At 33.5% G+C, this 27,986-nt stretch overlaps 1 protein-coding gene across 2 annotated transcripts in view; it reads left to right on the plus strand.

Moving 5' to 3' along the window:
* Window positions 1-2,107: 2,107 nt before the first annotated feature.
* Window positions 2,108-27,986, plus strand: part of LOC148599057 (uncharacterized) — a 52,682-nt gene continuing 26,803 nt past the window's right edge. For both annotated transcript variants that reach the window (XM_088559931.1, XM_088559932.1), the window contains exons 1-23: window positions 2,108-2,218; window positions 4,961-5,080; window positions 5,524-5,616; window positions 6,862-6,933; window positions 7,732-7,797; window positions 9,803-9,979; window positions 14,117-14,204; window positions 14,807-14,877; window positions 15,640-15,711; window positions 16,935-17,066; window positions 17,699-17,771; window positions 18,398-18,481; window positions 19,507-19,616; window positions 20,071-20,122; window positions 20,641-20,769; window positions 21,227-21,360; window positions 22,154-22,240; window positions 22,580-22,773; window positions 23,522-23,624; window positions 25,789-25,874; window positions 26,341-26,422; window positions 26,910-27,035; window positions 27,694-27,807. In XM_088559931.1, the coding sequence (XP_088416057.1) occupies window positions 2,207-2,218; window positions 4,961-5,080; window positions 5,524-5,616; window positions 6,862-6,933; window positions 7,732-7,797; window positions 9,803-9,979; window positions 14,117-14,204; window positions 14,807-14,877; window positions 15,640-15,711; window positions 16,935-17,066; window positions 17,699-17,771; window positions 18,398-18,481; window positions 19,507-19,616; window positions 20,071-20,122; window positions 20,641-20,769; window positions 21,227-21,360; window positions 22,154-22,240; window positions 22,580-22,773; window positions 23,522-23,624; window positions 25,789-25,874; window positions 26,341-26,422; window positions 26,910-27,035; window positions 27,694-27,807 (2,277 nt within the window). In that variant the 5' untranslated portion in view covers window positions 2,108-2,206. The remainder of the gene's footprint in view (window positions 2,219-4,960; window positions 5,081-5,523; window positions 5,617-6,861; window positions 6,934-7,731; window positions 7,798-9,802; window positions 9,980-14,116; window positions 14,205-14,806; window positions 14,878-15,639; window positions 15,712-16,934; window positions 17,067-17,698; window positions 17,772-18,397; window positions 18,482-19,506; window positions 19,617-20,070; window positions 20,123-20,640; window positions 20,770-21,226; window positions 21,361-22,153; window positions 22,241-22,579; window positions 22,774-23,521; window positions 23,625-25,788; window positions 25,875-26,340; window positions 26,423-26,909; window positions 27,036-27,693; window positions 27,808-27,986) is intronic.

A 27,986-nucleotide genomic window follows, 5' to 3' on the forward strand; every position in this document is an offset into this window, starting at 1 on the left:
GGATACGCAGACTAGGTACTGCAATACCTTACGGATGCAATGACAACATCAAAAGTTTAGGAAACCTTTCAAGCCAATGTAACAATAGCATAAATGTGATGGATTTATTTGAACAAAATCCAAGACGGAAAAGGAGTCATGGCCATCGCCACTATACGTCAACTAAGTTACATGTTGTCTCCATAGATGGTCTCCTTCCTTTCATACAAAAACCTCTTGGACTTCATCACATTAGAACTAAACTTATATTCTATACCTCTTACTCTACAACACTCTCTTTACAAAACAAGTCTTGACACTCCTGTTTCTGACCCCACCTCGTCATTATACAGACTTGTCATCATTTTGGATATTGGTTTCCACAGACTCTTTAAACCAGTTTGTGTGAAAAGTCAAGATGAAGAAAAACGACCATTTCTTCCACTACCGTTTGTCAACAAAGGTATAGATGCAATTAATTTGGCTAACATCCTCCATCACAAAAACGTTACCAACAAAATTTCCCCATATTTCAAAGACAAATCCATACCAATTATTTCATATTCCTATACTTCACCTATTGCATCCAATATTTTCAATTATAAAAGGCTATTGCAGAACCTCGAGATTGAGGACTTCAAGGCTAAACCACCTAACTGTTCTTGCAAAACCTCTCCATTCAAATATGGTCCATCTGGTCACGTCGTTACGGGAGATTTAACCATCATCGAAAACGAATCTCTGCGTAATATTCTTTCTAAATGTCCCAAGTACCGTGAACCACGGTCCATAAATTGGAATTATAACTTCAAAATTCTTATGAATGCCGTCGAGGACTATGAAAGAAAATGGATAAACGAGAACAAGAAGACATTGATTCTCTGTCAGAGTGGTTAAAGGTGTGAGGTCTTTAATTTTGAAACGAATGAAAGTTTTAAGTAAGTCAATGAGTGCCAAGGCTACATCGGTTTTTAAAGACCCCGATGTCTACTATACATGACAAATATTTTATCGTACCAGCAGACAAAGCCCAAAACAACATTGTTTTTGTCTGCAAAACGTTTTAGATATATATAGATGACGTGTTATCTTTAAACAATCCTAATTTCGGAGATTTGATACATCGCATCTACCCAAAAAATCTTGAGATAAAGGATACTACAGACACTGTGAAGTCAGCCTCATATGTTGACCTACACTTAGAAATCGATGGTAAAGGAAAACTACTGACCAAACTTTACGACAAACGTGATGACCTTTCGTTCAGAATTGTCAACTTTCCTTTCATCTGTGGCAATTTCCCTTCAGCACCTGCGTATGGAGTGTTCATATCACAACTCATACGTTATGCCAGAGCTTGCCGAAACTACGCAGACTTTTTGTTTCGCGCTAGAACTCTAACAAATAGGCTTATGGAACAGGGTTATGTTGCTACAAGATTGAAGTCATCAGTACAGAAGTTTTATGGTCGTCATCATGAACTCGTGGATCGTTATGGTGTATCCATCTGCACCATGAAAACTGATTTATTCAACGGGCCATGGTTTTCCTTTCCTCGTTTGTCTACCCCGAACTTGACTTTTTATGAGCAACTCGGCGCGTGTTTCTAGAAAAACAGAGGACGCTTACCATACCGGTGCACCTGGTCCATGCTGCCAGTTTTTAGTGGAGTCCGAGTTTCTCATTTGCTTTTGTTACTTTGTATGTATGATTTTAGTTACTTTATGTTCTTTGTTGGGTATGTCTGTTTTCCAAATCGGGTCTTTGTCCCTGGATTACATTCTTTTGATTACCGCTATAACTTTGGTTCCCTTGATTACTCTTAGACCTTTTGACTTAAGAAAACCGATCAAACAAGAAATATTAGAAAAAAAATATACATCATTTTCTTGATTAGAAACGGGCTTTTCCACACCTCATGCGATTTTCAGTTCTTAACATATCGTAAGAATGATTATTTTAGCAAAACATTATTTTGGTACGGGAAAAAGTTGGTACGGGTACGGGTTACACGTTTTAGACCATACTCCTAATTTTGAATCTATATAATTTTTATATCTTAAAAACAAGGGTTACATGATTCTTATGTGGAGTGCTTCTTACGATGGGCGAGTTTACTTAGGGACGAGTCGGCAAATCCAAGGTAGATAATTTGGAATTATCATGTGACAAACCGCAGGAAATGACAAAAATCTAAATAAGAAAACACCCCCGAAATCCTTGAAAGATGGAGCAAGAGGTAGTATCACTCTGTTGTCTGATTTTACATTAATCTGATCTTCGAGTGATAAGTTTCATCTTGATCAATCAGAACACCCAACTCCAAGACATAATTTTCATGTATAACTATGTCATTGTGTGTACAAAGTCACAATCAAATAGGTTCACTCCGAAATTTGTTACTCGTACCAGTACCCGTACCATATTCCCCATACCCAAATCACATACGTGTGATAAAGTCATTCCTTCAAGACGGGAGATTTGTCATTTTTCAGCTGGAGATTTGGTTTGAAAACTGGATGTTTTTTGTCCACGTTTTTTTTTCACCGCGCAACAAGTCAAATATGTGTGAAACTTATAGAAAACCTTGTTTTAAGTCTGTTTCCATGAGAAAAAATGCTGAATACTCTATTTGAATAGTTGGAAAGACCTCTTTGATGGATTAACACTTGGACATTTTAATGATTTTATTTATTATTGACAATTCAATGTATATATAGCTCCTTGGATATATCTACTATAATTAATTAAATAGTTTTCATTTAAAAATTGTCACTACGTGCATGATTTCATTTCAAATAGTCATTACTGGCTTGGTACCACTTTGACTTCACACAGCATTGAATTTGGAACAGTACTTTGCTTTCTTGGCAGGAGGTGCTGCAGATGCAATATTACGTTTCAGCATTTTGATGGTTGATGGTCGTGAGAGTGCTCCAAATAGAAAAAATCACTTAGTTCCTCCATTGACTTGGATAAAAAAAACAAGCCATTCTTTGAGTCATTTTCAGTGAATGCATGGTCAATGTTTCTATAACCATCAAAAGATCATATGTCCTGCATCAATATTTACACCAGTCCCAATCGTCGGTAATAAATTGTTTAATCAATTAAGCATGTACCACTAAAACTTTGGATAATTGTCAATCATCACCTGTTGTTATATAATCATCACACATCTTTTAAATTACGACTTGTCGATAACCACTAAAGCCCTAAATTACTGTTTATGACCCTAATTAACGGTAATTAACAGTTCTCCTGTCTACCCGAGATCAACCGGAAATGTCGTTATTCGATCCTCTCGGGTTTTTCCTTTCAGTAAATAAAAAAAATGGCGTCCAAAATTTGTTTACGGTATAATGTTCGCAAAGCGGTAGATTTTCTGTTTCAACGGTAGAACGGTAGGAAGGTTCTAATTCCGGTAGAATTGAACTACCGCCGTTAGGTTCACATGTATGAAATCATTATATTTTTTCTATTATTATCAAGAGTTTTATTCTGAAACTTGGTCTTAAAGTTTTAAATCAAAGATAAAATAAATTGATAACATTTATGAATTTTTCAAAATCAGTCGATTTTATGTTCTCTTAAGTCCTGAAACATGTAACGGGAAGGCAGTGGCTGCTTGTCCACACATTCATGGATGAGAGCATCTTAAACTTATCGTCCATTCATACAGTTTGAGTCAATAACTCATGGAATCCAGACGGAAATGCTCATTTATATGTTAGAAATGTGGAATTTGTACAAAATTTATCTCGTACAAATGCATACAAAATGATGCAAATACAATAAAAGTTGTTAAATCGTATCTGATGTTGCAAATATCTATTTAAACTCATTCAAAACTAAGACAATAATATATACACATTTAACAAACTTCAAAGACTTTCTTAAATTTAAGCACATCCAGAAAGATTCTTTTGGCACATGATTCAGTCCGGCATATTTTAAATCAAGATGCTGCCATTCCAGACAGTAATCTTGATCAGGCAATTTCTCCTTACATGTGAAGCATGTCCATTTACACAGATCGACCCTTCTTCGTAGAAACTAAAATTTGAAGAACATCCCATGCATTAGCACTGAAGTACTTTTTAACTTAATTTTCATCCAAGATTTTATTACAAATTTTTAAAACATTGGTAAAGAAAAGACGATGCATTGACTTTGGCACCAATCATCATAACTTCTGTGACTTGTTTTGTGTCTGACCAACATAAAATCTGTTCATTTTCAAGCACAGGGGCTTGCTCCTACTATCAAATATGCAGTCTGACTATAGTTTATAACACAAATAGAGAACTTCAGTTTATCAAATGTGAACACAGATCTTGAAGCCAATAATAGTCGTACATGTGCAGATATATTTCAACAATATTTCTAAAATGAATCAGACGTTTCCGTCATGATGTTTTTGACACATACCGGATGTGTGGTTGATTAGCCTGAAGAGGCTCCCCGACCACGAATGCGTGGATGAGCAGCCGCTGCCTAACAGGAAGTTACTGTACCAAATTTGTAATTGAATATTTCTTACCTTCCAGTCTGAATATCGCATTTATCTGAAAACATTCAGAGGCTAAGATTTTATTTTATGACCTTAGATAATGTTTTGAAAGAATTTGAATTCTGAAATCGGCAGAATGGTATTTTGGTATGGGGAAAGTGGTACGGGTACACATTTTGGTATGTGCTTTAATCAACAAGATCATTCAATCCTCTCCATGAAAGTTCGTATTTTAGAAAAAAAAATTACCATCCTACGAACAGTCCCGTTCTAAGTAAAAACTATTCAAGGGAAAGAGAGGAGTACTGGATACGCAGACTAGAATACATTACTATTATTTACTGATTTTTTTAAATTGCCTGAGCCACTGAAAGATTGTTATCAGGAAACAAGATTCTAGATATCTTGTGTACACTAATAACGCTTGACTAATCACCTTCTTTTTTTATTAATTGAATTATTTTGTAGGCTGGTGGTCCAGCTACCACAGAGACCCCTAGCAATGGACCTAGACTTTGGGAGAAGCCTTGGACTATTTCTGAGATGAGACAAAATGCCAACAACTGGTCTTTGGCAGGAGATGCTGGGGTATGATTAGACAGATTGCATTGTTTAGTTTTATTTTACCTTCATTTACTTTAAGGTTACCATAAGGAAGGACATTCAAGTTCTTACCCAGTCTTACCTTTAAAATGATTGCCATGTGCTATTTATAACACACATTGTGACATTCACATGCAGGAATACATGTATATTCAAACATTTTGATTATAAGGTTCCTGGTATGTTGTGTTTGTACATTACCCGGTATGTTACTTTGTTCATCGAGGCAAACAAAAAAGGAAAAGGTGTATAAATGTACATACATGTACAATGTGCATTTAGTATTCTTGTGGAGTACAGTGCATTTCTGATTAAATGTACTAAGCATGCCTAAAGCATTGTTTTTATCAATAAGTGTGAATAACTGTTGTGTTAATTCAAATCCTTGCTTAGAAAACCAATATTGTATTTAATGTTAATATTTTCAGCTGCTCCAGCATCTGCAGGAGTTTTCCCATCAGATGATTTCAAAGGTGCATGAAATAGGAAAAGAAGTAGATGGTCTACTACATGATACTAAGGTACATTCTATACTAGTGTCCAACCGAATTTTAATTTCTCCACTCTGCACAGCTGGATCACTGTTTTTGTCAACTGTTGCTCCAGTGTGTATTGACTATCAGAACTGAGATAAAATTGCTTTATTTTGATACATTTCAATTATATTTTCTGTACATAACTGAACTGTTATTAAACTTTCAAAGTCATTTTGTACATTTTGGTACATGTATGTAGAAAGAAGAATTATAACCACTTTGTCGGTTGGACACACTTTGACATCACTTACTCTTTCTCCACTGGGGAAATTGGTTAGATACCCTGTGACATCACTTACTCTTTCTCCGTTGGGGAGATTGGTTGGACACACTGTGATGTCACTTACTCTGTCTCCACTGGGGAGATTGGTTGGACACACTGTGACATCGCTTACTCTTTCTCCACTGGGGAAATTAGTTGGAAACACTGTGATGTCACTTTCTCTTTCTTCACTGGGGAGATTTGAAATATTCATGCTGAGAGTAGTATACATGTAACAATATTAAATTGCCTTGGTTGTCAGCAATAATTTGGCAAAATATCAGAAGAGAATTAATCAGTTATTACAGTCCACAGTATTACAATTCAATATGCATTAACAGAGATCTTCTCCCGTAGTATTTTGTCTATTTTACATTGTTGTATTTTAAAACTTCATCAGTTCAAAAGACCTAAAAAAATGACTGTTGCAAAGCAAAACAGAAGAATGAATGACTGATAAAAGTACATGTATATGCCAATGAACATTAAATAACTATATACATACAATGTACATATATCAGGTGATCATATTTGTATTTGTTTTACTCAAAAGACAGGTGCCACAAATTGTACAGTTTATGTGGGGCCAGTAGACAGAAAATACATGTATATAGCCTTCCTCACTCATTCATTTATTAATGTTTTTTTCTATAGAGGTCATACGAGAGAGCATATAAGGTGATGCCTATCCCTCTATCAGTATGTCACTCCTCATCATTCAGTTGTCTGTTTTAGATTTTATCTTGATGATTTGTTTGTAGTTAGATCTCTGTCCTTTCCTTGAAAATTTCAATGATTAGCTTTCATCTACACTATCAATTAAAACAATTCACTGTTCCATTAGCCTACAACAATGAAAAAAAGCATGTTATTACACTAGACAAAATTGTCTTTACTAGAACCACACTAACTGATAAAGGCAAGCACTGAGATCTGTATGTATTCTATTTTTTTAATTCTATTTATAGATGACAGGAGTAAGGGTACACAATGTGTTCAATGATTTTATCATGTTGGCTAATACTCAGTTTGTTGAAAATGTAAGTATATTGTAAGGCTTTCTTAAAGAAGTTTTCAGCAATAAAGAAAAATCTTTGAAATAAAGTTTTGTGTTAAATCAGCTGCCTTTGCAGTCTATAAAAGAGTTTAATAATGTGATGAAAACCAACAAATAAATATACCTGTAAACAAAATTGTAATCTACTGTAAACTTCCAAATACATGTTGTTGACAAAAAAAAAAAAAAACATGCAAAAATAAAGACATTGCAACAATGCAATAATTTCTGAATTTACAGTCTGTAGTACAAAAAAAATAATAACAGTTTTCTCTTAAATTTTCCACCTTTTGACCAATCTGAAAAAAAGCTCTCCTTACTGTATAGTATTAGAGACCATTTAGAGGTCATAGCCAGCAGATGATTAGTTTGGATACCTTTGTAATTTCATCGGTACAAATTGCTTCCCTGAATAAATATGATGTTATTCAAAAGAGCCTTACCCCACCACAGATTTCATGAGCCTGTCCAGTGCCAGCAGATTATTACTGTCAATGTACTATTGATTGTGGGGTACCAAATTTCATGGTTTTTGTAGATAGGCCAAACTACAAAATCTAGTTCCCAACGAAAAGGAAATTTTCAAAGATGTGTGTAGTAAAGACCTCAAAACCCCTAATTCAAGAATACACAAAAATTTTTACCCATAAAAGTACTTTCACAGTATGCTTTAATTTTGAAAATTTATCTATCAAAACTATAGAACTAGTGTTGAATATTTCACCCTGTATTAGATAGTTACTTTTATTGTGTAACTCAATCCAATTTCCTGTGTTTGTAGAGAGTGTATGATGAAGATGTAAGCAATGAAGAGGAAACAAAAGAAACACAGAAAGAAGAACCTCAGGTACACATCTAGGGGATTTTGTTATAATACCACACGCAACAAAGGTGGAAAGTGTAATGTATGCTTTTATGTGTCTGCTCATCAGTCATCTTTTTGTCATCAAAATTTCAAACTATTGAACAGAATGAGATCTCTAAAATTTTGTGGAAGTCATGCCGTTTAAACTTTGTTTTGACTATCTATATAGTGGGGTCCTTGACTTATCTTTGCAATAGTTATAGCATAGATTTTCTTCAAACTTGCACTCTGATTTCAGTCGGGTTCACATCAAGTTCAAAAAGAGTACAATGTACAATCAAATTATTCTGTAGTAAAAGCATGTCCAGTTTGACAAATCAAAACTAAAAAAAAAATGTTTGGTTTCGAGGAAATAATGTCAGAACCATTAATTGGCATTTCTTTAAACCTATAACAAAACTTTACAATTTTGATAAGATTAATGCTTATTTTAACCTTCATATGTAAGATTGTTTGAAACCTTAAAATGTTATTTTCCAACACAATCAAAATGTACATTTGTTATTTTTACTTATTATGTTGCAAAAATGTGTGTACTTGTGTAATAAATATTACTGCTCCCTTGTGTGTTTTCAGAGAAAATTGTGATTCATTACCTTTCATTTAAATTAGGTTTGCCAACTCTAAAACTCTAATGTAAAATATATGCAGAGATCTCATATTTGAACTCAATAAGAAATATCTGGTATATGTGCATCTTTATTTTTAATTGAAAAAAGGTAAACATGCAAACCTATGGGTGAATGTACCAGTCACATGGGAATCACTGAGTTATGTCATGTTATGTTATTGATTGTGTTCAGGTAATATACCATACCACAATCATTGGAGTAAGAACTGGAAGATGATGGTAGTTATTTTCACTATGAAAATAGCTGTGTTCAACTTACTTGATTTGGTCCTCTTTGTTTCTTGTTGAGCATTGCACTGCTACCATTGTTCTCCATCTCACACTGTTCTTGGCAGTTCTTTTTGCTTCAGGTCTTGTCTGTCTGCTCTAATTCCTTCAGCCTACTTATCTTCTGGCTCTGCAAAGGTCGCCCTTGTTGCCTATGCTTTTGTGGATTCCAGTCCAACGCCTGTCTGGTGATACTGGTCTGATGTTTTCTCTAGATGTCACCAATCCATTGCCATGTTGGTCTTTTTATCTAGACATCTGCTGTTTCCTGTTAGGTACACTCCAGTAATTTTGGCCACCAAAATTTACAAATGTGTCTTAGGTATTTGTTGGTAAATACCTGGACTTTGTGTAGTAGTCCTGTTGTTAGTATACAGATTTCACATCCATAGAAAAGGACAGATTTAACATTGCTATTTAACTTTTTTATCTTTGTGTTCTTGCTAAGCATATTTGATTTCCACACTGGTTTCAGCATTGCGAAGGCTTGGTAGGCTTTGCATATTCTTGCATTGATGTATTTGTCTGTACCAGCCACCTAACTTATGAAACTTCCTAAGTATGCATGTAAATTGTTTGTAAAATGTTTGTGCTACAGTAAAACACTCATACTTTTATAAAGGTCAGTTATGTCATGTTAGTAAAGAATAGTATTCCTAGCCTTTTGATATCCCAAACTCATGTGTGGTTACATCTAAGTTAGCTGCAGAAAGTGGAATTGGGGATTCCTAAGTAGGCTCACTGATGATGTGTGTAAGCGATATTCCAGAATTAATTTTGGTGGGGAGGGGGTTGGGAGGCACCTCTATTTAAATTTGATGGGTGGTTGTTATTTAAGGTTGTTAGCCATAACAATGAAAGAAAGTAATCACTTATATTGTATGCATGGTGGGGTAAAAAAAAAATTGTCTCCCCCTCCCCCCCCAATACATTAGCCCTATAGAGTGGTAGGAAAAATACTGAACTATTTGTCACCCCAAATTTGTTTTCACATTACTTTATATAGTTAGGTTTATAGCAGAGTTTGGAAAAGGACAATGACTGGGGTGTCTATGTATGCTTACTTATGATTTTCTTGATTTATTGCAGGAAAAAACCAGAGAACAAAGGGAAGCCGAGCTAATACCAAAAGTATCAGAGGCATTACAGCTTGGAATTAAAGTCACCGAAGAGGCATTTGAAGCATTAGACTCTAATGTGGTCAACTCAGACTCAGAGGACGATGATGATACTAATTATAGAGTTGACCCAATTTTAGAACCAAAGGTATGAAAAGCAGGAAGTTTATGATCACATGATTGATTCATATAAATCTTGAACACTTTGAAATGTATTCTAAAACATTTTTTTTAAGATAAACTCACCTTAAATATAAACAAAACATTTGCAAATTACTTTGAAATCCAAAGTATATGCATGCATTAATTATTGTAATTTTGTCAATTGAAACCAAAAAAGTAATTTTATTTTGGTGTTATTTAGAATGATGCAATGTATGCATTATAAAAAAAATCAATTTTAATTTTTCAATATCTTGCAAATATTATTCTGGCTGCATTTTACACAAAAAAGAATATTAAAATAACCTAAAATAGCAATAATGTTCAAAATTTACTTTTTAATAACGAAATGAGAAAAGTTGACATGTTTTGTAAATATCTATATATATATCTTTATTGGCTTGAATAGACAAAATACAAAATAACAAAGCAAAGGGCAACTTTAAAATTTGAGAATTTTGGACATGGTCTCAATAATTTTTTATACGACTTGCGAAGTTTGATAGTGCCATAGAAAAAGGAACAGATATGATAAAGTGCAACAAATGCACCTATGTATAACGTTCATAAAAATAGTAAATACTTAAAGAAATCACCAAAAGGTCTTAAATAAGTGTAAACCTTCAAGTATAAAGCTATTAATGTGCACGATATCAAAAGTAATTAAAATGATGACACTTCTTCAAAATAAATGAACAATTCAAGTAAATAACAACATGGAAACATTAATGACCAACTTCTCCCAACTGTGGACATGTCAGGATTAAACTAGTTTTATTAGACCTTAACCTTTACCCTCTAATGTGAGGTCAAAAATAAAATGGAAACAAACACACCATAAAATTCACTCAGTAATAAATCCAAAAATCTTCGTGGAATATCTCTACATACAGCATACAGACAAAGTGAGATATCCAATGAAAAAATACTCGCCACTACTGAAAGTTAGCTCAGAATATAGTAAAGAAAGACAATACCATTAAAATGTACAGCATTAGAATTCTCTTTACAAGAACAAGAATTGTTGATTGGTTGAATGATTGTTCACAAAGTTATTATTATAATAAATTAATATATGGGGACTTTAGAAAGGTTGTTGTTTAAAATCATTACTTGTAAATGAAGAAATTTGAATAGTGAAAAAATCCTTTGTATTAATAATGATTAAATGGTGTTCTAATTTGGTTTGAGTAGTTTCATCATCTTTATGTGATTTACATGGGATATGAGTTGCATAAAAAAACAATCATTGTGGAGCAAAATATTACTGTGACACAGCGTTTATGGTTGTATTATCAACTTGGTTCTGTATACGTATGGCAAGAAAAAGCATCAGTATCCGGTTTGTACATGCATTCTCAGAAGCTGAAAAACTGCATAATAGCAGCTTCATTTGCGTATACTTGTATATGTGCAATTGAGAGCCAAACCAGTCTCGGAAAATATTTGCTAGTTTTGATGATTAAATACAAATGGAATCCTAGCTTTTCCAAGATAGGGTTGGCCTTATAATCTGCAGTGTGGCACCCAGATGTTTATGAAAATTACGTAATCAATATTTCTCATAATTCTTCGGTCATGAAATTTGCGAAAGTGAAAACGAACCAAAACGAAACGAAAATAATAAAAGAAAAAATCGAAATGAATCAATTTTATAAAATGAATCTAATCTATTTTATAAAATGAATCTAATCGTTATAAAAACATAATTAAACTACAAAATGAAATAGAATGAAGCAAAACTAAATATAATAAAGAAATCTTTTAAGACGTTTCGCAAATTTTAAGAACCATAATGTTAACCAGTGCAGGACAATTCAATCCAAAGACATTTCAGACCATGACAACCAATAATTCCTTATGAACGCCGGACATTTCAGCCAATAGGCATATCAGACCATGACAATTAGTATAATGCTTTAGGATAAATATATATCATTACAAAATTTACCATACTTGAAGGTTATAAGTATAATTATATCAAATGAGACCTGATAAAAATTATCAAAGTTGTTTTTAATTAATGTTTCTTCATATTTTTTAATCAAAAAGTTTTATTTTTTATTTTACATGGATTTATAAATACAAAAGTGAATAAACATGAAGACAGAAATATTCTGGACTAAACTGGTTTAGATGTCAACAATTTATATTTTATTTCAGTGATCTACAGGCTTTTGATTATCTCCCTTCGATATTTTTTTTCCACAGGTCTTTGTGACATGGTTCTTAAATCAGCAGCATTGGATAATAATTAATGTAGTATAATTTATTTTTTCACAATCAAAATTTAATGTTAGACACATTCAGAAATATGTTTTGAAATATTTTTTGAAACATATCATATCAAACCATATCATGTAAAATTATATTCAGTTTATTATTGTCCACAACCACCTTATATCTTATTCCAAATTAATAATTAATTCTGAGTTTATTAATTCAAGTTTTGGATGTGAGCTGCTTATTTGCTTACAGATATGAAAGTAGTTAAAAGTACATTAATTAGAGCAGTCTGTTTATTAGTATCAATTCTTGGTGATCTTTTCAGTTGGCCCAAAAATTTCAATATGAATATTGCATGGTAACATCACTTGTTTTGTTTTGTTTTTTTTTTTTTTATTAGATCATAGCAGCAAGTGTGCATAATATGATTTGAGACTTTGCCTGTAAGGCAGGCGCGTAGCTGCCGTTAGGCAAAAAAGCTTTTGCCTGCACTTAATTTTGCCAATTTTTTTTTTTTTTTTTTTTTGAGATAAAATACATTCAGGAGAGGCATAAATGATGCTCTAAAACACTATCTCCACGGAGCTTCGGGGGCATTGCCCCCCTGGACACCCTACCAGGCCTTAAGCAGCCCCAGACCTCCTGCCGTAATTTTGCCTACACTTCAATTTGGCCTCAGCTACACGCCTGTAAGGGATGGAGCTATTTTTACTAAAAAAAATATTTTGACTTGTTAATAATGCATTGCCATGTTGTTACGTCACACATATCTTGCCCAGAACACTATGTGTCTGTGTTTGAAATTCAAAGAATTACTTCTGAAATATTTTCAGATTATGTCATATCCAACCTATCCATTTCAAGACATTTATGTTTCAGTAAAACCTGTCTAAATCAAACACCCTTTAGAGTAGACAGGCATTCAATTTACCAGGATTTAGAATACATTTTAATTGATATAAAAGAACTGGTTTAGACAGGTTTTAAGATTTTTTCAAGGTTAAGTTAAGTTTCACTGTGTAGGATGTTGCTGATGCTCTGTCCCTATTATGTATATGACATACATTGCATTGTACCATGACCTTAGAATGACTGTGAGCTCTGAATTACGGTATTTGTTTATTTATATATTTTATGGTGTGATACTTGAAACTTCAAAGTAAATATGAATTATTTTCCAGGATCCCTACCTATGCAAACCACTGCCATTGTTAATTGGTACACCTGTGTTTATTTTCCAGGATCCCTACCTAAGCAGACCACTGCCATTGTTAATTGGTACACCTGTGTTTATTTTCCAGGATCCCTACCTATGCAGACCACTGCCATTGTTAATTGGTACACCTGTGTTTATTTTTCAGGATCCCTACCTAAGCAGACCACTGCCATTGTTAATTGGTATACCTGTGTTTATTTTCCAGGATCCCTACCTAAGCAGACCACTGCCATTGTTAATTGGTACACCTGTGTTTATTTTCCAGGATCCCTACCTAAGCAGACCACTGCCATTGTTAATTGGTACACCTGTGTTTATTTTTCAGGATCCCTACCTAAGCAGACCACTGCCATTGTTAATTGGTACACCTGTGTTTATTTTCCAGGATCCCTACCTAAGCAGACCACTGCCATTGTTAATTGGTACACCTGTGTTTATTTTCCAGGATCCCTACCTAAGCAGACCACTGCCATTGTTAATTGGTACACCTGTGTTTATTTTCCAGGATCCCTACCTATGCAGACCACTGCCATTGTTAGTTGGTACACCTGTTTATTTTCCAGGATCCCTACCTAAGCAGACCACTGCCATTGTTAGTTGGTACACCTGTTTATTTTCCAGGATCCCTACCTATGCAGACCACTGCCATTCTTAATTGGTACACCTGTGTTTATTTTCCAGGATCTCTACCTAAACAGACCACTGCCATTGTTAATTGGTACACCTGTGTTTATGAGTGATGACTGTGTTGGTATTCAGGAGGAATCAGGTCATACATGTGTTTGTTTTATATTTTTTAGGTCATAATCTTCTAGGTTAATTTTAATTTAACTCACTAGAAATGAAGGATGGAAGGTTCTTTATAAACTTTTCACTTTTTTGTGTCACTGGATAGATGGAGCTTCTGATTGGCTATCTTCAAATGTCAACTCGTCTAAAACAACAAGGGGCAATAATTTGAAACTCAATTGATCTGAGTACTCCTATGAACCACCCACTTTTTGTGCAATCTAGAGAGGATCTTGGGCCACTGAAAGAATGTCTGTTAAAACTAATCCAATTGTAACCAAACTTGGCGAAAATCATCTAGTTAATTACATATACAGTTAAAATTGAACAATAGTTTTACTGCATATTATACCCCAATTCAACATGTTCTAGGGGTAGATGGTACTTGTATATTGTAATCAACTTGTCAGTCCGTCTGTCTGTCATTCCATCAGTCTCAATTTCATCTTAATTATCTCTGCTCTCAATGGATGGATATATTTCAAAGTTAGTATGTGGCTTTTAAATGAATCTGTCCTACGTCAACTTCCCGTACAAGTGGGGTATACATGACAACACTTACAACTTCATGTTTTATTTCAGAAGAGGAAGAAATTGGCCATGGAGAACTTAGTGAAAGTGAACCTGAAAAAGAATCAGAATCAGAGCCAGAGGTACTGTCTTTCTACCAGTATTAATTAAGTTGTCATTGAGTACTGCCCTATAGAGATTTATCAAATATTTTTGTGTCTTTTTAAACATGAAATAGCATCAAATTAGGGCTGGGTCAATTTATCTTTTTTTTTTTTAGATATTGTTTCTGACATGTTAAGACAGTGTTCCAGCTAGAAAATATAAACAAAGATAGGAAAATCTCAGACACCTGAGGATTTTATCGTTCTCTAACAAGGCTCACCTGAATTAAATAGCTATTATATCTTACCCAATGGTGTCTGAGATTTACCATTCTTTCATTAAAAAAAGCTGGTGTTTGTTTCAGTGTCTCACTTTATTCAGTTTTTAATTGAAAATTTTTAACTGAAATGACCTACATTTAACATTTGATCATAATGAATCATAGTGGCCAGTGATACATCACAATCAGATGTGAAAAATGCCACTTTATATCAGTCAATGCGACTGAAATAATCAATCACCAGATATTTTCTTCCAAATTAAATATCTTTTGTATAAAACTTAAAACACACATTGGTAAGATATGAGTGTTATCTAACTGTTTATTTTACCATATACTGTGTAAAGTTTCATGGGATATCACACAAGTTCTGTTTCGACCTGCATATGAGATAAGGAAATCTCAAAAATATGAATTTTCTTCTTTCTTTAGTTAGAAAATTTTATTGAAAGGAAGTATTTCTGTATATTTGTGCTGTGGTGGTTTGATTTTTAAAATAGATTTTTTTTGTATTTTTCAGTCCTCATCAGACAGTGAATCTGAAGATGAAAAACCAACATCAAAACCTAGAGCCAGAACTTATTCATCTGAGGTAGGGTAAATACATAAAAATTCATCTGAGGTAGGGTAAATACATAAAAATTCATCTGAGGTAGGGTAAATACATAAAAATTCATCTTAGGTAGGGTAAATACATAAAAATTCATCTTAGGTAGGGTAAATACATAAAAATTCATCTGAGGTAGGGTAAACACATAAAAATTTATCTTAGGTAGGGTAAATACATAAAAATTCATCTTAGGTAGGGTAAATACATAAAAATTCATCTTAGGTAGGGTAAATACATAAAAATTCATCTGAGGTAGGGTAAACACATAAAAATTCATCTTAGGTAGGGTAAATACATAAAAATTCATCTGAGGTAGGGTAAATACATAAAAATTCATCTGAGGTAGGGTAAATACATAAAAATTCATCTTAGGTAGGGTAAATACATAAAAATTCATCTGAGGTAGGGTAAACATATACAAATTCTGGCATAAATAGTTTTAATATTTTCTTCATTACCTTTGTGAATAAATTTCTTGTCCTTCAGCGTTTATTTCATAGTTAATCATGTGTAACATTTTAATACATTAATTCAAATGGTCCTGATTGTTTAGTTTACCTGGTAAACTATTTTTACAGATGTCCAGGGTAAAAGTGCTGTACTGACATTTTATGTTATTTTCTTCTCAGTTTTTTAATTGCTATTCAAAGTTCCTGTGCAAAGTTAACATCTATACACTGTCATAAGATGACAAACAAAAAAAATGCCTTTCTAGAACTTATGCTTTATGAAGACTTTATAATGATTCAGTATAATAAAACATTTTTCTAATGTTCATGTGGGTAATGATATATTCATAATCCGTGGATTACAACTATTACCCTCAGCATTGCCTCAGTTAGCACTTGGTACCTAGTGGTGATAGAATGACTGTTCCTGCATGATCATTTACAAATTACAATAGTTTTGTTATCTACATGTATTGATTGCCAAATATTTTTTTATAGTCCAGTATCTATTTACACTTGGTTTGGTTTTATTATATTTGTTTTTATTTTTAGTTGGGTTTGGCAGCTGATGTCTTTTTCTCTTAGCAAGTGCTGTCTGTCCCTGATGAAGGCCGTAAATCATAAAAAAAATTGGGCTTCCTTTTGTTTGTTTTATCACTTTTTATTTGTATTTAGTTTCTTTTTACCTTTTGAATGTGGCTATTTTCTTTTATTTTGATTATTCATATCTATTTATAGTTCGGTTTTTATTTTTAGTCTGGTTCTGATGGCAGTGATTTGTTTGATACTAAGAAAGAAAAGGTCAGCAGTGATGAGGAGGAAACAGAAGAATCTGATGTGGAGGAGGAAATGGATAAGGGAGACAATGAAGAGGAACAAGAACAAAAGGTAAAAATAGTAGCATGCAAGGTGTACACATGTGCTTTTGTTTTAGCATGAAACAAAAATGGAGGAAACTTTTCTCCACTACAATTTGCTATGTAATCCCAAAAACTAAGACTATCTGCAAACAGCAATCATCAGTACAAATGTACCTGGACATGTGTTCATTTGTCAGAATTCATTGGATATAAATCTTTTAAATACTTACAGGTTCTTTTACTGTTGTTTAGGTTTTATATAAGCAGAATGATATAAATAAACATGATTTTTTATACATACACAACATTGATGATTGTAAGGTCTATCAGATTAACATTAATCTTGATTATTTAGGGCCAGAGCAGCACTTTTTTGTTATACTGTATACCGGTACTTGGTAATTTCACACTTTGCTCTATTAATAGGGGTATAAAAGTTTTGCTGTCTATATTTTCACCTTCATAGATATAGTTTACAGGAGAAAACTGTGAAATATCTTAATAACCTTAGTTTTGGTGGGCATTTATTTTATTTTTGCAGATCCATGAACCTAACGAAAAGATTTTACTATATATTATGTACATTTTTAGAAGTTGAATTTTGTTTAGAGGTCTTTTTAGAAAAGTTCTTGTCTGTGATATACATGTATTTTTTTAAAGGTTGGAGGATTTGCTGATGAACTGGCATCAAAGCTGGGCTTAGCTCCACCCAAAGCAGAGGAAGTCCAAGCAGGTTAATATTAACATATGCTGAAGTATACCACTGTCTGTACATCTGTCCATCCATCTACATTTTGTAGTATAACTCAAAATTGATTTGAGAAATTTTTGTTCATTTCTAGAGCTAAGCCCTTCTTCAAGGAAGGAATTATAAGCTCCATTTTGTTCGTCATCTTTTCCATGTTTCCATATGGCTTAGTACAGCTGTATTTATTATGATCAAAACATCTTTTATTTAAACCAACTGTTTTTGAAAAAAAAATGTTAAGTGGAAGAATTGTTAAGTTGACATACTTGGTGGGTAATTGATGTTTAATTTAAGTTGCTTAGAAATAAAGTGAAGCAGGAATATTTCTTAAAACAGGTAACAAAAGGCAGGGAAAATCTTGCCCTGTAAAACTAGAGCACACGTTCTTTAATCACTAGAAAAAGTTAATTTAACAGAATTTTCAGTGCATTTGAAAAGTTATCTTATTGAATGTTGTGGCTTTGGATCAACAAACTGACTGCAATCATTTAGCCACATGTATAAATTAAATTATTACCTTGTAAAAAAGAACCCTTTGTTACAGTTAGACACTTTTTCAATTCTGCCCCCTCCCCCCAAAAATCTTTGTAACACTATGTACTTTGATATAGAAAGAAGCTCTGAATCTGAAAGCAGCCACAAAAAGAAGAAAAAGAAAGAAAAAGAGAAAGCCAAACCAAAGAAACGGGAAGATGGTATGAACTGTTTAACTTTATTATACCCCTTGCTTTGCAGGAGGTATACATGTATATTGATCGTGGTGTCTGTCCTTCAATTCATCATTTCTTTTTGGGTCTTCATCCTTCCTAAATTTTGTTTAGTCTTGTCTGCAAGTACTTATTGCAGTCATTTGATATTTTGAAAAAAAGTACTGTCTTTAAAAAAAAAGATAGCAGACGCAGTACAATTTGTTCTTTTTACTTATAATTTTCATCAGGAAATAACACATGGCATGCAATTTCAATTTCCGATACAGTTTTTTTGAAAGCCACTAATTTATCAGTATTTAGCCAGTTTGGAAACAGAATTTTGATCAGGTGACTTGCTTTTCCATGGAAGAGCGTTGAAACTTTACCGACTGCATCGGAAACAACTTTATATAAGTATGCCATGTTGAGATAGTTAATTTCCTGTTTAATGACACTGTTTATAAATTGACCAGTTGGTTACTTTGCTGTGGTGGGAATGGGGGCATTGTTTTAGAAGAGCTTTATATGAAAGTAATATGTTTCACTTCACATATTGCATTTTGCTTTCAAAATTCTTACATGAAATTCTTTGTATTACCAAAATTATGTGCCATCATTTTTATGGTATTGAAAAAAAAAATGCATGGTACGAAGAAAATTACTATTATTTAACCATACAATGATACTAGTATACTACCATGATACTCCATTAAAAGTCATTAAGATTAAATAAGAGATATGTGTTTGTAGTGACCCTATTTCTCCACTCATTAGTACCTGACATGCTGTTTTTCCTGCATTCAAACAATTGCCAAAATAAAGAAAAGAACCAACATCCTTCAAATAATGAAATAGAATATGAACATACATAGTAAAATTAATATATCAGAATAAACACTGAATATCTTGATTATCTAGAAACACAAAATTATTTGGGCCTTTAGGTTCCATGTTATGATTTGATCAGGTGACTGTGATTAAAATCTTCTGGTAATATACAGGTAACATAATACATATTTTAACAATTTCAGAAGATGACCTGTTTCCTACCTCCATACAAGAAGATGAGGATGACTCTTTCTTTGCCTCCAAGGGAGGACTATTCTCTACCAAAAAAGGACTCTTTGATGATGATGAAGATGTAATGCAGAGATTTGTATTATAATCCATTTTCATTATTGATGCTTATTTAGAAACCAATAGTGTAAAGGCTAATTTTATACTAAAACCTAGGTAAAATCTTTGAACAAACAATGTTGGATATCAATCAGTACCTGCCGACTGTTTCTCAAACATTCTGATGAATCAGATGACTCATACCTCTTAAACCTCTTATATTATGGTGTAGATTTCCACAAAATCAATGACAAATTTATCATTTCCAACATAAAAATGTTGAGAAATACTTGAATTGAACTGGTTTAATTATGGCATCAAATTCATGGCACCATTGATAACAAACTGTTTAACTGGGCTTTACAATGAAATGGGTATTACAGGAATGTTTTGCAAATTTCATGCAATAACCTAATATTATTTTGTAACATCTAGGCTTAAATGCAAGTTTCCCTGTAGCTATTTATTTCATTTGACAGGAGGGAGGTCTTTTTGATGATGAGGTCAAAAAGGAAGAACCAAAGAAAAAAGGTTGGTAAAGAAGTAATGTCTTTGTCCTGGTGCCACTGAATTTTATTAACACCAAACACTTATAAACGTCTATGGTAACAGTAACATTTTGGAATTTTATGATTTCACCAGAAGTTGGGAAAATTCTTAGACTTGGTAATTTTTTGTGTTTTGTTGCACTAGGATCTGATTATTGGTAAGTAAATGCTAACAAAAACGTCTCATTTCAATGACCAAATTATTTTTTCTGTATACCCCATAATTATTATCATTACAAACTTGCCTATTTAAAATGAAAGGACTTATACTGAACATTTATTTATCTGCTTCTGTGAGCTCTCACTTAAAAAAACTTGATTCATTGGGTTCGAATAGAACAGACCAGTGACTGTGTGATTGATCACACATTTTTGTTGGCAATGATTGAAATATCTGCCATCAGACATAAAACTACAATCAAATTAACTTCCTGTGAGATAGATTACATTGATATCATTAGTGAGCATATGTTCATCTTGACACTATTGTTTTATTTACAGCTGATACAGGAACAAAAAAGAAGGAGAAGAAACAAGAAGAACCTCCTCCTGTCAAATCCAGTGGAGGGGGACTGTTTGATGAGGAGGATGATGACGACCTATTCCCATCAGGTGCTGAGGTGAAGAAGGGTATGTAGACAGTACTGTAAAATCAGTGTAAACCAACCCTATATAAACTGGAAAACTGTTAAAATTAGGAATCAATTCATATCAGTTAGAATACATTTTGAACATGTCTTAATAAATACCTTTCTTAAGTGAACAAATTCCTGAGCCAAAAAAGGATTCAGTTCAAACAGGTTTCTCTGTATTTCTTCTGGAAATTTCAAATCTTTGGGCTGTAGAATTGATCCATAAATACAGAAAGTTACAAAATGAACCATAACAATACAAAACATAGAATCTTAATTTGTTAGCTGAAATTTAGGTCAGATATATTCCAGATGGACTCAAAAATGCATTTTTTTATTTTCAGTTTTGCCCATGTCCAAGAGACTGGACTTATACAAGTAATATGCTTAATTCACATGTTCTTTTTAATTAAGTGGTTGAAAAGTCAGTTTGAAGTACAAATGTTTTCTTATAGAAGTTAAGAAATCATCAGCAGCTCCCTCCGGTGGAGAATCTGATTTATTTGGCGAGGAAGAAGATGATGATTTGTTTGCATCAACTAAAAAGGAAGAAGAAAAACCACTGAAATCGAAGGCTAAAGAGAAGAAGGTAAGGAAGCAGAAACTTTTCACATGGTTTGGGGAATCGGAATATAAAAGCTTGCCAAATTTAAGGCTAGACATTTCTTAGTTATCTGCTGTAAAGCGTATCTATGGACATGAAAAGTAAGGACTGTAAATTTTATTTGCCTTTTTATAAGGTAAAATATCAAATTAGGCACCCAAGAAAATTTCTTGCTTAGGCTCTGACTATATGATTTACTGAAAAGCATACAAGAAGTCCTTGTTTTTTGGTGCTTATTTAGTGTTTTGCATGTCTGCCTTAAGCATTGCACTTTCCATAGGCAGTTCAAAGAGAAATGGCCAATCCATTCATTCCCCATATGAAATAGAAAATTCATCATAATCTTATTACCTAGTAAGCAATGTAGTTTAACAAGCAATCAAGCAAATTGGTTATTTAGAATTGTATTATAAAAAACAAGTGAAGATATTTCAATTCCAACCCTGTATTTCTTGAGGAAGAATTTTGAGCCCTGGCCATGGGTTGGTGCCTCTTTTTTTCAAATCTTGGAATTGGCCACTTATTTTGTCCAGATATATATTATATGTGCAGGACCTGAACATTTCAAGAAGAATGATCCTTTAGGAGCCATGTTAACTTGACCTTACTTGATAGCGTTTCCTCTGGGTTTACTTGATAGCGTTTCCTCTGGGTTTACTTGATAGCGTTTCCTCTGGGTTATAATTTCCTTAGCCACTTAAATGTGCTTTATATCATTATTTAAATTTTTATTTCTAATGTGATGCAGTAGTTATTCTATTTTTAAAAACCGTTGTAGCTTCCAGCAGGGGCAGTTTCTATGTTTGGTAGTGGACCTAATCCTTTGGCTGCTGCTATCAAGAAACAAAGACAAGACTCTGATGAGGTAAACCTTAATGGCAATCTCAGACAGCCAATGATGATATTTACCAGAGGTTTGAGGGTGTCTGAGATTTTCTAGTCTTGAATTTTTTTATATTGTTTGATTTTTTCTTCAATTTAAAAATTAATTTTTGTGATAAGGATGCTTAACAGAATGCACTGCTTGCAGAATTCCTTTGAATTTTTAAGATGCCAAAAAAACCCCAATATTTTATGATGTCACAAACTTTGAATGCTTTATCTCACTCATAGGTGAAAAAAGTAAATCACACTTATATAAAATATGAATATCCTAGTCTCCTTAGTGTATATTTTATTGCCGCTTTTTCTCTATTCTCTGTAGGAAGACAATGATTGGTCTGATGGCGAGAAGTCACGATCTTCTAGCATCAAATCATCAGCCTCCTCTACAGCATCTTCAAAACAGGTGGATAAACTGAAGAAAGAGGGGAGGAGCTCATCTAAAAATAGCTTATTTGATGATGATGCTGATGATGATGATCTGTTTTCTACCCCATCTAAACCTCGTGCTGACAGGTGGGTAAATTTGGAATTTCATCTTCCTTGTGTGTTGTCATTAGAAAATAAGCATTTAATGAGGATATTCATTTCAAAGAATCATTTAAGTACCAGTCCATATAAAATTCAGACACTGCCTATGGTAGAGATGATTCATGGAGCAGAAAAACCCACTGAACAAAAGATGCCTTTTCTGGTCTACATATGCAATATTTTAACATAATAAAAGTCCTTTCTCTATTTAGATCTGTATTGTTGAGAAGACTATCTCTTACTTTAAACTACTAAATTATCCAAATCAAGAACAATAACTCTTGTGAAATGCCAATTTCATACACACTCAAGATAATATTTATCTTGAAAATGCATCAACTGAATGTCAAACAAGACTAGAAATGTGGATTGAAGATTGAATGCAGTCTGTAACGCTTTTTTAGTTAGAAACAAAAGGTGAGTTTTTAACACTCATGAATCTCCTCGTGTCAGATTTTTATAGAAACTGAAAAATACTCAAAAGTTCTTTAATGTCCTGATGTAGATTTATACAAGGAATCATCAAGGAAAATGACAGGGGTGCTTTTAGTATGTATAGGACTCTAGGCAAAAATGTTTAGGATATTTTATGAATATTGTCCAAGTCTTGTGGATTGTGTTCCTCCTGAATAGCATTGGTTATAACCTAAAATAAGGAAGTAGTTGTTAGGTCTTGTGTTACAGAGTATTAGATAAAGGTAAAAGAGAATCAAGTTTATAAATCTATTTGTAGTAAGTCCAAAGCTAAACCAGCAAGTTCCCTTTTTGCTGATGACAATGAAGATGATTTGTTTGGCGGTCCAAAATCAACTCCTGCCAAATCTGCACCAAAAAAGGTATTTCTATCAGATATATAGCTTTCCTTTCGAATGTCTCTCAGATTTTAACTGTTAGCTAATTTATATGAGGTTTGATAAAAAGCTAGTAAAATATTGAATGAAAAATTACTGCTAAATATGTTATTGGTAGCTAAATGTTTACATTAAAAACATTTAAAATTAAAATAAGGTAAAAAGTTGGCTGTTTTGATGCAAAAATTTTGATATTTTATAAGTGGTGCACTAAGTACTACAGCCCATAGTAAATGTTTTGATGAATTCATTTTGATGTTTTTAGACATGCTGCTAAATTATGCCAAAATAAGCACCCTGCAACCTAAGTATATGCAAACTACTTATCAATCTCTTTCATTTTACAATGAGAAATGTTAACAAAAATCAACTTAATAAAGACCCAATACATGTAAACAAAACTGACGCATGAACCATTTATTACTGTGTGGGCACAAACCATTTATTACTGTGGGTCAAAAACCATTGATGACTCTGTGGCACAAACCATGTATTACTGTATAGGCCTGAACCATTTATTACTGTGGGCACAAACCATTGATTACGGTGTGGGCATGAATAACTTATTACTGTGTGGGCATGAACCATTGATTACTGTGGGTACAAGCCACTGATTACTGTGTGGGCATGAACCATTTTATACTGTGTGGTCATGAACCATTTGTTACTGTGTGGGCACAAACCATTTATTACTGTGGGCACAAACCATTGATTACTGTGTGGGCATGAATAACTTATGACTGTGTGGGCATGAACCATTGATTACTGTGGGTACAAGCCACTGATTACTGTGTGGGCATGAACCATTGATTACTGTGGGTACAAGCCACTGATTACTGTGTGGGCATGAACCATTTTATACTGTGTGGTCATGAACCATTTGTTACTGTGTGGGCACAAACCATTTATTACTGTGGGCACAAACCATTTATTACTGTGTGTGCATGAACCATTTATTACAGTGGGCACAAACCATTTACTACTATGTGGGCATGAATTATTTATTACCGTGGGCACAAAGCATGGATGACTCTGTGGCAGAAACCAATTATTACTGTGTGGGCATGAACTTTTTAATACTGTGTGGTCATGAACCATTTGTTACTGTGTGGGCACAAACCATTTATTACTGTGGGTACAAACCATTGATGACTCTGTGGCACAAACCATGTATTACTGTGTAGGCCTGAACCATTTATTACTGTGGGCACAAACCATTGATTACTGTGTGGGTATAAACAACTTATTACTGTGTGGGCATGAACCATTGAGTACTGTGTGGTCATGAACCATTTGTTACTGTGTGGGCACAAACCATTTATTACTGTGTGGGCATGAACCATTCATTACAGTGGGCACAAACCATTTATTACTATGTGGGCATGAATTATTTATTACTGTGGGCACAAAGCATGGATGACTCTGTGGCAGAAACCAGTTATTACTGTGTGGGCATGAACTTTTTAATACTGTGTGGTCATGAACCATTTGTTACTGTGTGGGCACAAACCATTTATTACTGTGGGCACAAACCATTTATTACTATGTGGGCATGAACCATTTATTACTGTGGGCACAAACCATTGATGACTGTGTGGCACAAACCATTTATTACTGTGTGGCCATGAACCATTTATTACTGTGGACAAAAACCATTTATTACTGTGTGGGCATGAACTATTTATTGCTATGTTGGCACGAACAACTTATTATTGTGTTGGCATGAACCATTGATTACTGTGTGGGCATGAACCATTTAACACTGTGTGGGCATGAACCATTTAACACTGTGTTGGCATGAACCATTGATTACTGTGTGGGCATGAACCATTTATTACTGTATGGGCACATACCTACCAGTTAGAGAACAATTGATGCCTTACAAAAATACAATATTTGGTTCAATGTTAAAGAATTGGGCTGTGTCTCAGGGTTTTGTTTATAGTCTTTACTCTAGTATTGTTTTAAGTAGATTTTAATCTGATCATACATGTAAACTGAGAAGTGCATGATAATGGATAGTTGGAAATACATGTAGGAGAAAAAAGATGAAAGATTCAGCTGCAGTCTAAAAACGTCATGAAATGCTAAACAGTGCATTCTTTAGCATGTTTAATTGGTAACAGTACTAGTTTATCTTGTTTTCCAGAAAGCAGATTCTAAACCAAGAGCTGGTTCTCTGTTTGATGATGATGATGACGATATGTTTGGGGTACCATCCAAACCCAAGGACAGGTATGAATCATTAAGCATATATTAAGTTACACCTTGGTTGAACTGAACCCAATGTATGTGTTTTGTCCTTGACAAATTGTTAACTTTGGGTTGGAGAAGTAAATTTTAATGCTAGTCCTTTCAAAAATATTTTAATGACTTAGAATGGTTTTGGTAAAAATTAGATACTTTTATTTGCAGGAATGTTCCCAGAATTACTTATAGATTTGTACTATATCATTTTCAAATTTCTACAGCTCCTGACCAAATGTGGCCAAGTGCAGTAATTTTTAGCACTGTTTTTACTTAAAACATTTTCATAATATACTGGTGAGACAATTTAATTTCTTTGGTAAGATTTAGGTGCTTAGATCTACACACAAGTACTGTAAATTGGTAAATTAGGTGTTTGAATTAATCTTAATATTTATGGATGAATATTTTTTGCATATGCTTTTATCCTTATCAAACAATTGTTGTATTTTAGTGAGAAGAAGAAGCCAGTCGGAGGAGTATCATTGTTTGGTGGAGCTGACATTTTAAAGAAGAGAAGTGAAAGTAATGTTAAGGTAAATTGATAGCATATAAAAAATATTTCTATACCTCTGCTCAACAAACCATGGAGTATTTAGTGATCTCTTTGTCAGACTCTCATTTCATTGTTTCTGGATGATTGTTAAAAAAAAATGGACTTATGTCTTATCTTTATATCAGTGTTGTTGACCTTGAATTAAAGGTCATAATTTATTATAATATATATTTCCTGTGATTTATGTCAGTTAATTGAACTCTTTATTGTCTTTAGAATTTATAAAAAAAATAGCTAACAATGGGATATTACTTTAGTACATGTATGTTGCATTAGTTTTTGCAGTATTGTCTTTTTTCCATAATTCTTTTTTTACTTTTTCAACTTTAACAAATAAATACCTCAACAGTTAAGTCAATAATGAGAGTTATAATTTATTTTCAATTATTTTGCAATAATACCAGAATTATTAATCAGTAAATAGAATTAGCAATACTTGATTCAGTATGCACAGGTTGTATTTTTAGGAACATGAGAAGACACCAGAACCTGTTAAAACCACATCCCCTGCCAAGACAAAGATCTCTTTATTTGATGATGAAGAGGAAGACGACCTGTTTGGAGAAAAACCTGCCCCTCTCAAAGATACCAAGGTAGGTTGTGTTTGAAAATAAACTTACCCCTCCCAAAGATACCAAGGTAGTTTGTGTTTGGAGATCAACCTGTCCCTCCCAAAGAAACCAAGGTAGGTTGTGTTTGAAAATAAACTTACCCCTCCCAAAGATACCAAGGTAGTTTGTGTTTGGAGATCAACCTGTCCCTCCCAAAGATACCAAGGTAGGTTGTGTTTGGAGAAAAACCTGCCCCTCCCAAAGATACCAAGGTAGATTGTGTTTGGAGATAAACCTGCCCCTCCCAAAGATACCAAGATAGGTTGTGTTTGGAAATAAACCCATCCTCTCACAGAAATTAGTGTTAGACATGTGTGGAGATGATCTCCACCCCAAGAAAATGAAGAAAGGGTGTTTTTTTGTTTAGATTAATCTTCAAGAAACTATGGTGTAGGGATTATTTAAGATAAAACTGTTTCTGTTTCTTTTGTCATACAGATTAGTTGAATTAGCAAGAGATTTGCCTAACAGTTACCCTGTTGCCAATGTTATTGAAAATTTTATCCCCCCTCCACTTGTTACTCTATTTTGAATCTCAGCATTGAAAGTTACACTGGTGCGTTTGGTTCATGACATAGATAAATTGACCCTCTATTACACTGAGGCTTCCTCACTGCTATATTAACCTTTATAATTGTAGGTCCCAGCAAAGACAGGAGGCAGTAAGAAAGCAATGAATTTATTTGAGGATGATGACCTGTTGTTTGGAGAAGAACAGACTCCTGATGTTGATATATTTGGATCCAAAACAAAGGTATGGGCTTCTCATTGATACAACTAAATATCCTTCAGGATCAAAATGTCACTGGTCCATGCCTGGAACTTCTTCACTATTTCTAAACTCTACACGAAAATATAGTCCAAATTTAATTCCTGTCATGTCATTCAATACCCCTTTTATAACCAGTAAATATATTTCTGGCAATTATTCAG

This window comes from Perna viridis, chromosome 14 (genome assembly GCF_037379345.1).
Source record: "Perna viridis isolate PV_CMFRI_1.1 ecotype Kerala chromosome 14, ASM3737934v1, whole genome shotgun sequence".
In the NCBI taxonomy this organism is placed as follows: domain Eukaryota; kingdom Metazoa; phylum Mollusca; class Bivalvia; order Mytilida; family Mytilidae; genus Perna; species Perna viridis.